We start from the raw sequence: 14,428 nt of genomic DNA, 5'->3' as shown, positions 1-14,428 counted from the left end.
CCCTGCGTGGCGGGCACGGGGGTGGCGGCAGACCCCCGTGTTAATGCCCTAATGCCTCCCTTGTAGCCCGTCAGCTTACGGAGGGACCTTGCTCCGTGCACCGGAGATGTTCCTCTGTAAGCTCCTTACGCCGAACCGCGATACTCTAACCCGACTGAATTGTAAGTCGTTCCCCCCAAATTCCGTGTCAGTCCTATACCACGGAGACTTGCCGTCCAGCGGTGATGAATCTGCTGGACATCAGGTATTTATAGTCGAAGAGCAACGTGTGCGAGTGTCACCGTCCACGCTTCCTAACGGCCTCATACTGTGAGCCGTCGTGTGGGGCGTATTTGTAGGTATGATGATTACTGGGTCCCTGTGCCCGGAAACGACCCTGACTGCTGATTAAATATTCCCGCGTGGGGCGTCCGCAGAAATGGGGTCTGGTTGGCATCTGCACGCAGCTCACGTGGCGTTCTGTGCTCTCTCAACAGACCAGCAGTACTCATGGTCCCCGACGCAGCACATCAGCGAAGGCAGATACTCCCCCGCTCCTAGGAACATGAAGGGGTTGCCCGGGGGCCGGGCGCAGGCGCAGCTGTGTTCGGGTCACACCTGCGGCTTGGCGGCCCCGGAAGACTGCGAGCACGCGCACGAGCACCTGCATCATGGGCAGGAGGCGAGGCAGCCCTACCTGCTCAGCCCTGTGGAGAGCTGCCCCATGGACCACCACCGCTGCTCCCCCGGGAGCTCCGTCCACTCCGAGTGCATGATGATGCCCGTGGTGCTGGGTGACCACATGTCCAGTAGCACCTTCCCCAGGATGCACTACAGCTCCCACTACGACACGAGAGACGACTGCGCCGTGTCTCATGCCAGCACCCGGGTCAACCGCATCCCAGCCAACCTCCTGGACCAGTTTGAGAAGCAGCTACCCCTGCACCGGGACGGGTTCCACACGCTGCAGTACCAGAGGACCTCCACGGCCGCCGAGCAGCGCAGCGAGAGCCCAGGCAGGATACGGCACCTCGTCCACTCCGTCCAAAAACTCTTCACCAAGTCCCACTCCCTGGAGGGCTCTTCCAAGAGCAACGTCAATGGGACCAAGGGCGACGGTCGGGTGGAGGACCACCACCACGGCCACCACTCTAAACACGGCAAACGGAGTAAAAGCAAGGAGCGGAAGCCAGAGAGCAAGCACAGAGCGGGCACGAGCAGCTGGTGGAGCTCCGACGACAACCTGGACAGTGACAGCACCTGCCGCACGTCCAGCGTGGCCAACAGGCACCACGTGGACCACGTCTCCCACTGCTACCCTGAGGTGCTCCCGGGCCCCTTCGGGGATCTGTCCCTGAAGACGTCCAAGAGCAATAGTGACGTCAAGTGCTCGGCCTGCGAGGGCTTGACCATGACGCCTGACACCAAGTACATGAAGCGGAGCTCCTGGTCCACGCTCACCGTGAGCCAGGCGAAGGAGGCCTACCGCAAGAGCTCCCTCAACTTAGACAAGCCGCTGGTCCGCCAGGAGGTCAAGCCGTCCTTGAGGCCGTGCCACTACCTGCAGGTAAGCGGTCTCAGGCTGGGCTGCCACTTCCCCACGGGGCTGGCCACACGCTGTCTGGCCCCCCGAGGGCCTCTGAGCACCCCCTGCTCCCGCTGTCACCCACGGCCCTGCCACGGCCGTTCTCGGAGGGGCTGGGGGCTGGGGCCGCAGCCACGGGGCCGGGGGCGGCCGCAGCCCGGGGGACCGCTCGGACATACCGGGGAGGGGAGGCTCTAAGCCCAGATCTGAGGTCGCGTGAACGGTGCGTGTGGCTATGGAGAGCGCGCCTGCCCTCTGGGTGGGGGGCTCCGCGACTCCGCCAGGGCAGAAGGCAGGAAGCAGCGTGGATGGTGGGCGTGGGCGCTGTGCGATGCCCTCCCGTCGCCCGCAGCCTGCTGCCCACCACACGCCCCAAGCTCCCCGGGGAGACGCCGCCTCCCGTGAGGACCTCTTGCTATTCTGTGAGCCCACTGGGCTGTCGGCCAAGTGCACACGCGTCCAGGTTTTCTTCCCCACGTGTGCAGTTTGCTCCACTTCCCATCCCTCGTATGTGTGGAAGCCTTGAAGGACGCTTCCGCCAGCCGCCCAGTCCTGGGGATCCATGCAGGGCTCGCCCGACAGCCGTGACCCTCTCCAGCAGGCGGGGGTCGCTGAGCCCCAGGGGCCATCCCGGCGCACCATCCAGAGGGGAAATGCTAACCAAATGGCCTTCACAGGCACATTTATCACAGGGATGCCTTGGTCGCTGGGGGGAGTATTATTTTACAGCAGTGGGAGAGACGACTTTGCTGGCCGTTGGCAAGTCCTAATCCTGCAGGAACCGGGCATGCGGCTCGGGGTCACTCAGGTCCTCCTGGAGAGCAGCCCATCCTGCTGCTCTGTTCATGCTGGGGCGCTGCTCCACGCGGCTCCCATGCAGCCCCGGCCCGGGGACCTGCCTGCAGAACCCACACCCCTCCCAGGACGGTCCCTGCCCCACACCCTCACGCACCCTGCGCCCTGGAGCATCTCCTGCGCTTCTCCCCTGGACCACACCTGCCCTTCTCTGTCCTCCAACCACTGCTCTTGGTTCGTTGTAATCGTGAAGATACTGACCCCTCCAAGGGCAAGAGTGTGCCAGGGACCCCCCGACACTCATCACCCAGGTCAGGAACACTCAGCTCCTGGGGGGTCTTGTCCCCTCCAAACTGCGCACCTGCCACGCGTCTCACTTGGGGGGAAATCCAGCGTCCCAGGTACGCACGTCCGTGTTTATGTCTGGGGACCCACCCTGGACGCCAGGGCTTTGAAATGTCCCTGCAGCACCTTCGGCAGATGTTGAGAAGTAATCCTAATCCTGGAGTGGTTTCACGGATTCCGTCAATGTTCGACTTTCTCATGATTTTTTTTTTTTTAACAGTTTGCTTGGACCTGGACCCAGAAAAGGCGCCTACGTGGAAACGGGTGCCTCTGCCTCTTAAAAGCCCCTGGGCTCCTCCTCTTTTCTCTCTTTCCTTGGATTTTGTGCATGTGTGATGTTTGCTCGCGGAGGAACCAGTTTCGCGAGAGTCATGTCCCGCAGTCTGGTTGTGTCTGCACTGGTTTCACGGTGCAGGCGAGGCGGCCCCCCGGCCCCCGTGCTGTGTGTCCGTCCATCCCACTCGGCTCCCTGGACAAACATCAGCCCCCGCCCCAGAGTCTCCCCGGCACAGTCGACGCCGCACACAGCAAAGGGCAGCATGTGAGTCCCAGAGCGGGCCTGCCGTCCTGACGCAGAGGCAAAGGGTGGCGAGCAGGGGCTGGTCAGCGGGCAGCGCACACGGGGAAGGCGGAGGTGAGCAGGGAGGTGGCCCTGCACCTGCCTTCCTGTCCCGACGTCCTCTGCTCTCACCGTGGTCGCCCAGGGGAGCGTCCCTGGCTGTGACCTCACAAGCCACGCTCCCGTCTCCCGAGGCGGGTGGTCCTGTGGCCCTGGGACGTCCTGTCCAGCCTCTGCGCCGTCGTCCTGTGCTGACTGCACCAAGTGTCCTGAAACATGACGCTTTCATAAACCCGGATTTGATGTCACAGCCACAAGATGGGGATGAGCTGCAGATCCCAAAGAATAAGGTTTAAAAGACAAGAAGGGAGGGATAAATGAGTCCAAGCTCTCCTCACTCCCCTGCTCACCAAAAACTAGACAGACATGGATCCGAGCTGCTTGTCCCCTCACCCTCGGCGGGCACGGGGCTTCGGCGGGCCTGTATCATCGCTCGCGTCTGAGGGACACATCGGAGTGTTTAGGTCAGAGCAGACCGCACACGGCACTGCAAGGAAATAGGGTGTATTTTATTCCCCGAAATGGCTCCTGCTTTCCTATTTTCTCCCTCCATGGGCAAAGCATCCAAGGTCACACTTTTAATGAGCATCTCGCTGGTTGAAGGCTGAGGGGTCGGTCCTGTGCTCGGGGAGCAGGGGCTTCAGGAAGGGCTCATGATGGGGGGGCAGACGCGGCAGGTGCACCCGCCTCACTGGCGGGAGCGTGGCTCCGTGACCCTGAGCGCCCTATCCCCGCCGTCCCGCGGGTCCCAGCACCTCCCCCCCCCCCCCCGCCTTCCTGGTCTTCTGCTTGCCCCCAGTGTGTGGTCTCCACCCGCAGGACCGTCCTGGAGAACCAGCAGCCTCGCAGCGGGAGGCTCTGCGGTTTTATCGCAGCTTCGTGTCTGCCGCTGTCTCCAAGGCAGCATCTCCTTTGGGGGCTGATGTAGGAAGCTCTTCCGTGCTGATGGGTGGGGAGACGGGAGTGGGTTGTGGGGCCCAGCCGGGCGCCGCCTCTCACTGGGAAGCACCCTAAAGCCCTTCTGCACGCGGTGGAGTCTGGCCTCTGTCTTTCACCAAAGAGAGCGTGTCTATCACTTCTGTACGGAGCATCTAAGGGGCCCCAGCAGGCAGGGCCCTGCCGTGTGCTCCCCGCGACTGAGGTGGGAGCCCCGTGGCACGGGGGGCACGTGTACAGGGGCGACCCCATCCACGGGGCAGCCCACAGTGTCCACACCCCATCTTCCCACTTGTTTTGCCCACACTCGCCAGTCTGCACCCCGGGCTGCATTTTTTGTGGAAGGATATTGGGATTTCAAGTATTTCCCAGCCTGGGCTGAGCTTGTGGATGTGAGTTTGCAGTTCCATTCGAGAAACCGTAATAAAGGCACCGTGAAAATCGTAAATCACCATATAAACTCCTGATTTTGGGTGAGTGAATATCTGTTTCACCCAAGTGTACAGTTCAGGACGACTCCGTGACACACGGTCACCGTGAGTGTTCACGGTAGGAAATCCAGGGCCACTGCGACCGTGAGCAGGCCCCGGCATCAGGTTCCTCGGATGCAAAGGAGAGACCGTCTCCCCGCATGTGGGGACCGTTTCCCGAGGATTGCTGGTCTGCAGGTGGCGCCGGGGTGCTCGCCGAGCACCGAGGGGGTGCGACCCCAGCCCGGCCGCGGGCCCCCGACTCCCAGCCCAGCCACGCTTCTGCTCCATCGTGTGTCCACCTGCCGTCGGGCGGGAAGCGAGAGCCGCTCCGGTCTGAGCTTGGCACCTGAATGGCTCACAGGGGCGAAACCAAACAGAAACAAGCAGGCGCGTCGCACCTCCGCAGAGGAGCCTGGGTCCCAGGGCCGACGTGGTGGCTTCTCAGGCACCGTGCCCGGGAGGACGCACAGCCCGCAGGAGGCACCGGGCACCGGGGTCCGCCCGTCTGGGGTTGCACTGGGCGGTCCTCTCCCGCGTGGGGGGGGCGCATACTTGGGGGTGCCCAGCGGCATCCCCGGCCTCTACCCGGGCGCCGCCGGCAGCAGCACCCTGGTTCTGAGGACTCAGAGCTGCCTCTGGGTGTTGCCAGATGTCTGGGAGCAGAACCCCAGCGCCCAGCAGGAACCACAGGCACAGCCGCAGAGCGCCAAGCTTGGACCCAGAGGGATCAGGAGCCTCAGAAGCCCGCGCCCTCCCAGGCTGGGGAGCAAGCCCCGCAGGCCCTCACACCCCCTCCCTGCACCATGTCCTGCCCCTGTCACCCTCCCTGTCTCCAGGCTCGGCGGGCGCCTTCCCACGAGCATCTGCTCACATCCTCGGAGGTGGGCACGGCAGCCTGACCACACCCGCTCTGGGCTCCTCGTATTTGCGACACACACATGGGATCGCCTCGACTCATGTCCTTGACAGCGGCTCCCGGACTCCTCGGAACGAGCGTCTCACTGATAACGGACAGTGTGTCACGCCCCCGGACTTTTCTACGGTGAACCTATGCGGTCCACCTGCACCCAGGGCTTGGAGCATCTAGGTATCTACGTATCCAGACTCTAATATAACAGAAGTAGAAAGAACATGACGTTTAACAGAGCACGTGAGTTCGATCATGACCACGTGTGCAGCCTGAAGGGCTGGGAAGGTGGTTTCTGGCCAAAGACTCGGCGCAGTTTGGGCTACGGATGAGACTACTGCGTTCACACACCTGCTGGATTCTTGGAGATGGTACTAAAGTCTTGGTAGAATGTCAGACCAAAATTCTCCCTTCCCTTGATTTACGTGGTTACTCACATTCCTGAAAAATTCATCGTGCGTTAAATCTGTGCAAACCACAGACACACCCACACCCACACCCACGCCCTTTGATTTACATACAAAACACAGAGTCAAGGCCTGTGTTGGACGGGGAAACCCGTGCACGATCACGGAAGTGGCCGAGGCTTCGCTGGGTGGACTGTGCCCCACTGTCCTGAGCAAAACAGGCCCCTCGGGCCCTGGGATGCCGGGAACGCCCCCGGGTGTGGGATGGCCGCAGCTGCGCCCCGTGTCTGTGACGCCCCAGAGCCGTGTCCTCCCCTGGGCCTCAGAGGCCCAGCTGCCTTGCTGCCGTCCATACCCCAGGAGGCACCAGGACGGGCGTCAGAGTAGAAACCGCAGACGTCACGGCTCACGACGTGCAAGTAGGCGATCGGGGTAGCCGGTGACCACTGTGTGCAGCCAACGCCTCACCGGATCCGCAGAGGCCGGTAGCTGCTGTTCAGAGAACGTCGCCTGGGTGCTTGCTCCCTGCAGACACGGAGCCACGGACTGAGCGGGTTGGACGTCCCCATCGGCCGGCCTCGCACACCTGCTGCAGGTTTTCGACACCGTGATGCACCAGGGAGGTGTATGGACGGGGCACGGCGGCGCCTCCGCGTGGCTCTCCCGTCCTGGGGTCGTCCGGAGGCACACGCTGTGGAACCGGTAACCTCACCCGGCTCTTCACTCTGGTTTACGCTCAATTGAAATTTTTTCTGTCAAAGGCTATGGACTGGCTTAAGTCAGAAACAGGGAAGTACAAGCTGGTCTCGCTGGTTACTTGATTCACCAGCTGCTGGAAAACAAAAAACAAATTTTACATTTTTTTTTTTTTTTAAGGGAAGTGCTTCTGATTCACAGAAATTTTATGGAGCCGCCAACAGGAATGTGTCCTTGTGGCACGTCTGTGCCGCCAGCCTCCTGGCTCCCTCCCCAGAGCCCCTCCTCCAAAGGCCTGCGGCAAACCCAAGTGGGTCAGAACCCCAGGCCTGCCTCCAGGGGCCTCCCCCACGCCCCTCTCTGTCCACAGCTTCTGCTGACCTCTTGCTTTCCCCCGCCGCCTGGGCGTCTTTCGCCCTAATTAAGTCACAATTCATTTTGCGGCTCTTCCGCTGCAAAGTCTCATCACTGAGACCTTATTTTTCTCAAAGTAAAGATAAGTATTTTCTTTCTCTGAGATAGGCCCCAGGTGGAAAATTCAGGAAATGCAAGCACGAAGAGAGCTGACCGAGGAGCCCGTGATCAGCTCCCGTGATGACCCCGTCCACCCGCCGGTTTCCATGCCTCCTGCGGGCGTCTGTTTAAAGTACAAAACCGCGCAGCGCAGGTGGTGCTTCCACGTTGCTTCCTCCCCCTTGAACCCGTCTCCGTGTCCACACACGCACTCTTCGGCATGACTGTTGTGTGGGACCGAGCCGCCTGCGTGGCATGACCTGCTCGGAGGTTCCTCCCTCACCAGTCCCTGGCACCGAATCTGACAGTGTGAGGACGGCCTCCCGGGAGCCTCGCCACGGGGCCCGAGGCCGTCACAGGCCGTGGTCTTCGCATACTGTGCCCCGTGGACATGTCCTCAATCCTGTCTCCACCCGCGTGGAGACTCGCACAGGGCGCCCAGCTGCGAGGAGAGGCTGCAGGGTAGGGTGCTCTGCCCGTGAGGGTGCCTGGGTGCCCCTGACCCCATGTGGCCACCTGGACGCTTCCGTTCGGCAAGACCAACCCCTCATCACAGGCTCTGGGTCAGCCGCGCCGCGCGTTCCCGCCGCGTCCAGCCGCTCCCTGTGGACCCGCACCCACTCAGGGGCACGCGGACTGGATCCACTGGAGTCACGCCACCGGGGCCGCAGGGGCTGCAGACCGTCTAGACCCCGTACCTCGCCACACGCCATGGCTGCGCTGGAACCTCAGCGGATCGCGCTCCCACGGCCTCCCATCCTGGCCGCCACGGGAAACTGTCTGTCTGCCGGAGCGACGCTACGGCCACGGGTTTTAAGGGGCTTTCCATGGAGAGCATCACTTCTCCAAGCGGGCATGAGCAAGGAGGAGGATGGAGGGTTCCGGGGGAGGCGGGTGTAACCCTTTGCAACAGAGAAGAGCTGACTCTGAGCACCTCCTCAGGTGGGACTCTCTCCCTTCCTTCCCCACAGCCGTGGGTGCAGACCGGGGGCCGGGGGAGGGGGGCCGGGGCCGTGCCCCTGCGCTGGCCGTGCCGTGGGCCTTCTCCACGCCAGCTGCGGCCTGTGTGTTTTGCTCTTGTAAATGTGACCTCACCTGCAGGGGTCAAGGTGGTCCAGAGCCCCCCTGGGACCCACAGAGCTAAGGAGTGCCAGCCCTGGGTCTGGGGGTCACCTGCAGACTGGGCAGGTGACCAGGGGCGGCCGGACCTCTGCTGCTTGTGGAGGAGGGAACTCAGCTTCCGTGGTGGGGGCCAAACACCAAGGTGCCGACCGGCCACCCTCAGGCTGACTGAGCACAGGGACCCCACGCAGCCAGCATCACGGACCTCCAGCCTCACCGGCTCCGTTCCTGCCCCAGGGCTGAAGCCCAGTGACCCAGTCCTGTCCCCCCACCTGGCCCCTGCTCTCGCCTTCTTCATATCCTCCATCCTGGAGAACTCTCCCCCCCACCCTGCTCTCCGTCTTCTCAAGGACAATTTTAATTTCCTTTTGTACCAGCAGGGAATCCATCTAAGATGCAGGCGGCTTGGTTTCCCCTGTGCCGAGGTTACAGGTGTGTTTACCCTCCAGCCGTCTTTGCATGTTGTCACGTTTCCATGTTTATGCATCAGTTTAGTAGCAGGGAGAAAACCACGATGACACGTGAATGTCCTTTTAGGATGTGAACGACAGCTCCAGGAAGCATCCCCGGGATGCACACGCTGGGAATGGCACCTGGCCGCCGGGAGCGTGTCTTCTGGGAAGCTCAGGGCGCCCGTCCCCCCAGGACCCCAGGCATCTTGGGGACGCCTGACGCATGCATGTGTCTGTTCTCCCCCAGGTGCCTCAAGACGAGTGGGCAGGGTATCCCACGGGCGCCAAGGACGAAGAGATCCCCTGCAGGAGGATGCGGAGTGGGAGCTACATCAAAGCCATGGGCGATGAGGAGAGCGCGGAGTCCGACTCCAGCCCCAAGACGTCCCCCACGGCGGCCATGCGGCCGGAGCCCCTGCTCAAGCCCATTGGACCCCGGCCCCTGGCCGACCTCCAAACGTAAGGCCGCTCCCCCCCATCCTCCCCGCCGAGGCACAGGTCCTGCTTGGGCGGTTCCCACCTCATGTCACCCAGAGCCGCTCTCCTGGCCAGTGTCCCCGTCCTGTCTGCGGGTCCTCAGACCCGGCCGCTTGCCCACATTGGGGGGTGGGTGTGACGTCAGCACAGCTTTGTGAGGACGCTGGTGGGCAGGAGCTTTGTCTGCAGGGCAGAGGGGGGTATGGTTCCTGAGGACGGTGGCGTGTGCTCTGCAGTGTCGTCCACAGAGAGTTCGTGGGTGTCCAAAGTATAAGCAGGGAAACGTTGGGAAATAGAATATTAGCACGACGGGAACACACGACTCTCCACACGCGTGCTGCTGCGAGTATCTGGTCCCTCCAGGTGTTTGGACACCGCCAGGTTTAGGGCTGCCTACTGCTTGCAAAATGCACAGAACCTCTCCCCCCAGGTCACCTGCTCCTTGTGGACTGTGGGCTGGAAGCCTCACCAGCCGTGGGGGTGGTGATGAGCCGATCCGCGCACGCTGTCGTCCTACCAGGGCGGCCCGGGGGGGGAACTGTTACCTGAAAACCCTGAGGCAGGGAGAGTCCGTCCACAGCACTGCCCCACGTGGGTTGGAAAGAACCCCCTGGAGGCGAGCCCACGCCGGGCACACCTGAGCCGCCCGGGTTGCCCGCCTGCGGGAGCCCTATGGCTCGCCCCGCACCCCGCCCGTTGCCACCCCATGTGACCACCGGGCTCAGATCCTCCTCTTGGCACGTGGCCACAGTGGCTCAGTTGTTCACTGTGACCTGTGGCGGGAGGATGGAGCCCCCGGCCGAGCACTGATCTCGGAGTCACCCCCCACCTCCTGCCCCCGGCCTGGCACGCACGGGAACAGCAAAACCCCGTGATCTCCCCCCAGAGCCCACTGAGCCAGTTCCATTAGCCCGCGGGACGCAGATACTGGGTGTCATTGGTCACAGGATCTTACTGGGCGCCGCGGGGCACCGTGTCTTTGCGGCTTGGTCTAGGTTACCGGCACCGGTCAGGCTGGGCGTGGACGAGGGGTGCAGCGGCCGCCAGTCCGTGTCCCTCCCCGTGTCTCCGATGTGCCCCACGTGGCGGGGGGGGTCGGGTCTGCTGTGCCCCACGCGGATGGGCAGTCGGGTCCCCTGTGCCCCACGTGGAGGGGTGGTCGCCTTCCTCAGGCACCAACCAGAAGGGAGCCGCCCTGATGGCAGCAGGACGCGCTGCGGGGAGAGCGGGGCCCCGACAGTGCAGTGGCAAGGAAGCGGGTGGAGGCCGTGTGGCTGGAAGGCTGTCCCCAGGGCGACGCCAGCCCGACCCGCCGCCCCCGCGGGCAGACAGCCGACCCCGCCGTGCGCCCACCCCTTCCCTGGGGTGTGGGAGGTCACAGGTGAGGAGGAGCGGTGGGCGAGCCGTAAACCGCCCTGGATGGAGAACAGCCTGCCCCGGAGCCTGGGCTCGAGCTGCCGCCTGCGCACCTGGTCCCGGCTCCCTGGGCTGCGCGTGGCCGCGGACCCGAACTGACGCTTTGAAGGTTGGTGCTTCCTGTACGACTGTGTGCGTTTAGGGCAAACCGGAGGGAAGGGAAAGAAAAATGGGCTGTTTTCACGGTGAGTGAGGATCGGGCAGTTTCAGAATCGGGAACTTGATGTCTGTGCCCATGGGATCCCCGCCCGTCCCTGCGCCCCAGCGACAAGCTCGCCTGCCGCCCCGTGTGCCCGTCCTCGAGCTGCCCTCGGGGCACTGAGCTCACGTGGCCCGTGGGGGGCACAGGCGGTGCCCACCCCGACACCTCCTCACCCAGACCCCCGGGTCTCGGACCGGGTGCCCGGGCGGCCGTGCTCATCAAGGCGCCACCCAGTACACTCAGAATTCCCCCCAAAACCCCAGGGTGATGGAGAAGCCCAGGCCGCCTGACCTGGTCATGCAGACACTGACCGTCCACACAGGGCCGAGCTGGACCTGCACACGCAGGCCAGGAGGGTTGGGGATGGGTAACTCGGGCGCCCAGTGCTGCTCCTCATGCACATCCACCCCGTGCCCACCCGCGGCCCCCACACCCTGTGCGCCCTCACAGAGAGCCCTGCAGGTGGGCTGCGTGGACGTCATCCCACGGCCTCATCTTCCAGCAAGTATCAGCGCATGGTCCTTTCCCCACACCTAACAAAAAGGGAACGGGGAGGGCAGGGCCCCAGGAGGTGTCCACGGGCTGGCTGTGGGGCACCTGCGGTGTGCGTGGAGCTCCGCGCCGTGGGTTGATGTCCTGACATAGGAGCTCTGAGGTGGCAGGCGGCCATCACGGTCACTGACCCTGCCGGTCAGCGTCATGCACGTCGCCTTGAGATCCTGTACATTTCAACGTGATTCATTCATTCTCATTTTATGTGACATCAGCCACGCTCAACTATTGACTCAGGGCAGCTGTGACTGAGCCCATTGTAGGGGACAGACCCCCCCACACCCAGAGACCAGGAACAGCATGTCACAGGTGTGACCACAGGTGTAGAATCAAAAGTAGTGTCTCCCTCGCCCAGAGTGCGAGTTCACCTAAGGACAGTAGGACGTGCCCTTGGAGACCAGCAGGCATCATGGGAAGGCAGAGGGGACCTGGTGACAATGTGACCAGGTGGCCAGAGGAGCCCCCAGGACCTCAGGGGGGTGGATGGGGATCCCAGGTTAGCACCAGATCCTATAGGACACCCAGCCCACCACACACCTGTCGGTCACCACACCTCCTGTCCTTGTGATCCCCCCACACCTGCTCCCCTCACCCAAGCCCCCCCTCCTGTGGTCCCATAGCACCAGGGATGCTCATAGCTGCTGTCAGGCAGGTTTGTGGATCGTTGGAATCCTCTGGATCTGACACCTGCAGTGATTTCGTCCCTAGACCATCTCTGTTAAGTTTATCCTGTACCTGAGGACGGCGAAACCCACCTGATAGTCCTCAAGGTTTGTTTGTCATAAGACTGAGGTCTCCATGTGCCCGAGCGGGTCCCTCCAGCCCGCCGCACATCCTCAGCAGGGCTGACTCACGTTCCCTGGCGGCTGGCGGATTCCGGTGACCGAGGATTCAGGTGTGCTCAGCCCCCTGGGATTTGTGCTCCGGTGGGAAGGGACGGGCTCTGGCCGCGGAGCCTGGTGATTGTGGCTTAGGAGCAGCCTGGGAGCCTCAGGAGCACGTGCCTCCCATCGCAGGAAATCCCTCAGGAAACCAGTTGTGCCCACACCCCCTTTTCCACCTGCCAGAAAACCAGGTCTTTGATTGGCCGTTATCAGTCCTTCACCACCATCGAACGTGAAATCCCTCCTGTAGAGAGTGGATTTTCTCCTGCACGTTGCTGACCTCTTGCCACCGTGATTCTGTGCAATGCACCCTTGCCTTCCTGCTGTTGACCAAGGAGAAAACCGTCCTGTCAATAATGGGACACACGTCCTGCTTGTACACAAGGACGTGTACCGTCCCCTCCCTGCCTTCTCCAGAACAGCACATGAGGGAGAGGCTGCACCTCAAAGGAAGAACGAGGCACCAACCACCAAAATCCTGCACACCTGTCCTGGGGCCTTTGCGCACAGAGCCCTCCCTGTTGTGCCAACCCTTCGGGGCCTCAGACCCCATGCCTGGGACCGACCCATCTGTAGGTCAGACCTGTCTGCGTGCAGACTCCTGCGGAATGATCACAAATGGAAGGTAGGGTTCAAGCTGCTACTGAATCCAACTTACTGGGTTCTTAAATCAGCTTGTATATTTATTCCTGTCGGAGATCACGGATTCACAGAATTTGGTTTTGATTATTAGGTAGACCAACTAATTTCATGTTGGGGCCTTTGGCATTTTGTTTCTCTTTTTCTTTTTCTTTTTTTTTTTCCTGGTTACTTGAATTGCAAAGTCAAAGCTGTAACCACTCTGAGCATCTCTGAGTCACGTCTTATGAAGACAGCATTTTATATTTATGGAGGAAGGAGGCCTTTCTTCCAGGACGACTTCATAGGTAGAGATTTGCTCTGGTGGGTGTGAGTGTGAGGATCACATTGGTGGAGCACCTGGGTGGCCCCGTCCACTAAGTGTCTGAGTCTTGATCTCAGCCCTGGTTGTGATCTCAGGATCTGAGCTCAGCTGTGCATTGGGCTCTGTGCTCCATGTGAAGCCAACTTCCTAAAAATCCTATTGGTAGGTGTGTGTACATGATATGTATGTGTCCACGTACACGCACGCGTGTGTGTGTGTGTGTGTATCTATATATGTTGTGTGTTCGCTAACTTTCAGATGGAGAAGACATATCCAAATGTTACTCCACGGCGAGAAGCCACAACACAATGACGGATTTGAATTCATAGAATTAACAACGTCTTTGTAGGAAAAAGCAAACCAACCAACAAAGTGAAAGTGCTGTCACCAAGATAAAATGGTCATTAAAACCTGGGGAGATGTGTGGTCATTTAAATAACACACGTTTATATTCTTAATATGTAGACACACCTTACAAATCCATAAGAAAAAAAGCAAACGCTGTAACATAAACACGGATAATGGCCAGGGGGAGGTTGCTCACGTACCTTAAAAATCCACAGAATGCTCTGGAGGGTACTTCGCGTGTATTGAAAACCAGAGATGTGATCACTTATTCTGAAGAAATCCCTGGAAGACACAGAACCACAGACACACGTACAGTGATGCTCACTGTTTTGTTGTGAATCCTCATAAGGGATCGTCGGTGACCTCAAGGCCCAGGGGTGTGTGTGTGGGAGGGGGTCCCAACTTGGGGAACCTGTGAGGACTAACGTGTGCGAATGTATCCATCACAACAGCGTGAGGAACAGCCAGAGCCTGCCCCACGGTCCTCGGCTGCAGGACAGAGTGAATAACAGACATGCAAGCACTGGGATGCCATCGATGGAATATTCCGAAACACTGCAGGTTTGGCATGAGGCCAACTGGTACGTGTGGGTGTGGTGACATCAGATTATATTCATTTTAAAAAGGAACATGTAGAACATGACAAACCTCATAAAGCGGACCGCGGCTTGTGTAACACGGACAGGGATACAGGCGGTCGTGGCGCGCTCGTGACGAAACGGGAAGGCCGTGAGGGGACGTGGGCAGGGCAGCCTGTGTCCCTCTGCAACGTGGCGT

The 14,428-nt window shown here is 61.0% G+C and overlaps 1 protein-coding gene and 1 long non-coding RNA gene across 18 annotated transcripts in view; one reads left to right on the top strand and one right to left on the bottom strand.

The window, feature by feature from the left end:
- The window catches only part of DLGAP2 (DLG associated protein 2), a 699,343-nt gene that overhangs the window by 583,127 nt on the left and 101,788 nt on the right, over positions 1-14,428 (top strand). For all 16 annotated transcript variants that reach the window (XM_072812931.1, XM_072812943.1, XM_072812932.1 and 13 more), the window contains 2 exons: positions 477-1,546; positions 9,077-9,288. In XM_072812931.1, the coding sequence (XP_072669032.1) occupies positions 477-1,546; positions 9,077-9,288 (1,282 nt within the window). The remainder of the gene's footprint in view (positions 1-476; positions 1,547-9,076; positions 9,289-14,428) is intronic.
- Positions 4,090-9,425, bottom strand: LOC140625593 (uncharacterized). Of its 2 annotated transcripts, XR_012024938.1 has the most exons (5): positions 9,350-9,425; positions 8,752-9,132; positions 6,161-6,875; positions 5,991-6,080; positions 4,090-5,838 (listed from the first exon to the last, which is right to left on the bottom strand). It is a non-coding gene; the product is annotated as an uncharacterized lncRNA (long non-coding RNA). The 2 variants fall into 2 exon arrangements; XR_012024939.1 differs by lacking the exon at positions 8,752-9,132 and having other exon boundaries at positions 9,350-9,411.

Source organism: Canis lupus, chromosome 36 (genome assembly GCF_048164855.1).
Source record: "Canis lupus baileyi chromosome 36, mCanLup2.hap1, whole genome shotgun sequence".
Classification (NCBI taxonomy): Eukaryota; Metazoa; Chordata; class Mammalia; order Carnivora; family Canidae; genus Canis; species Canis lupus.
The sequence above is the reverse complement of the archived record's forward strand: the minus strand, read 5'-3'. Positions and strand labels throughout refer to the sequence as shown.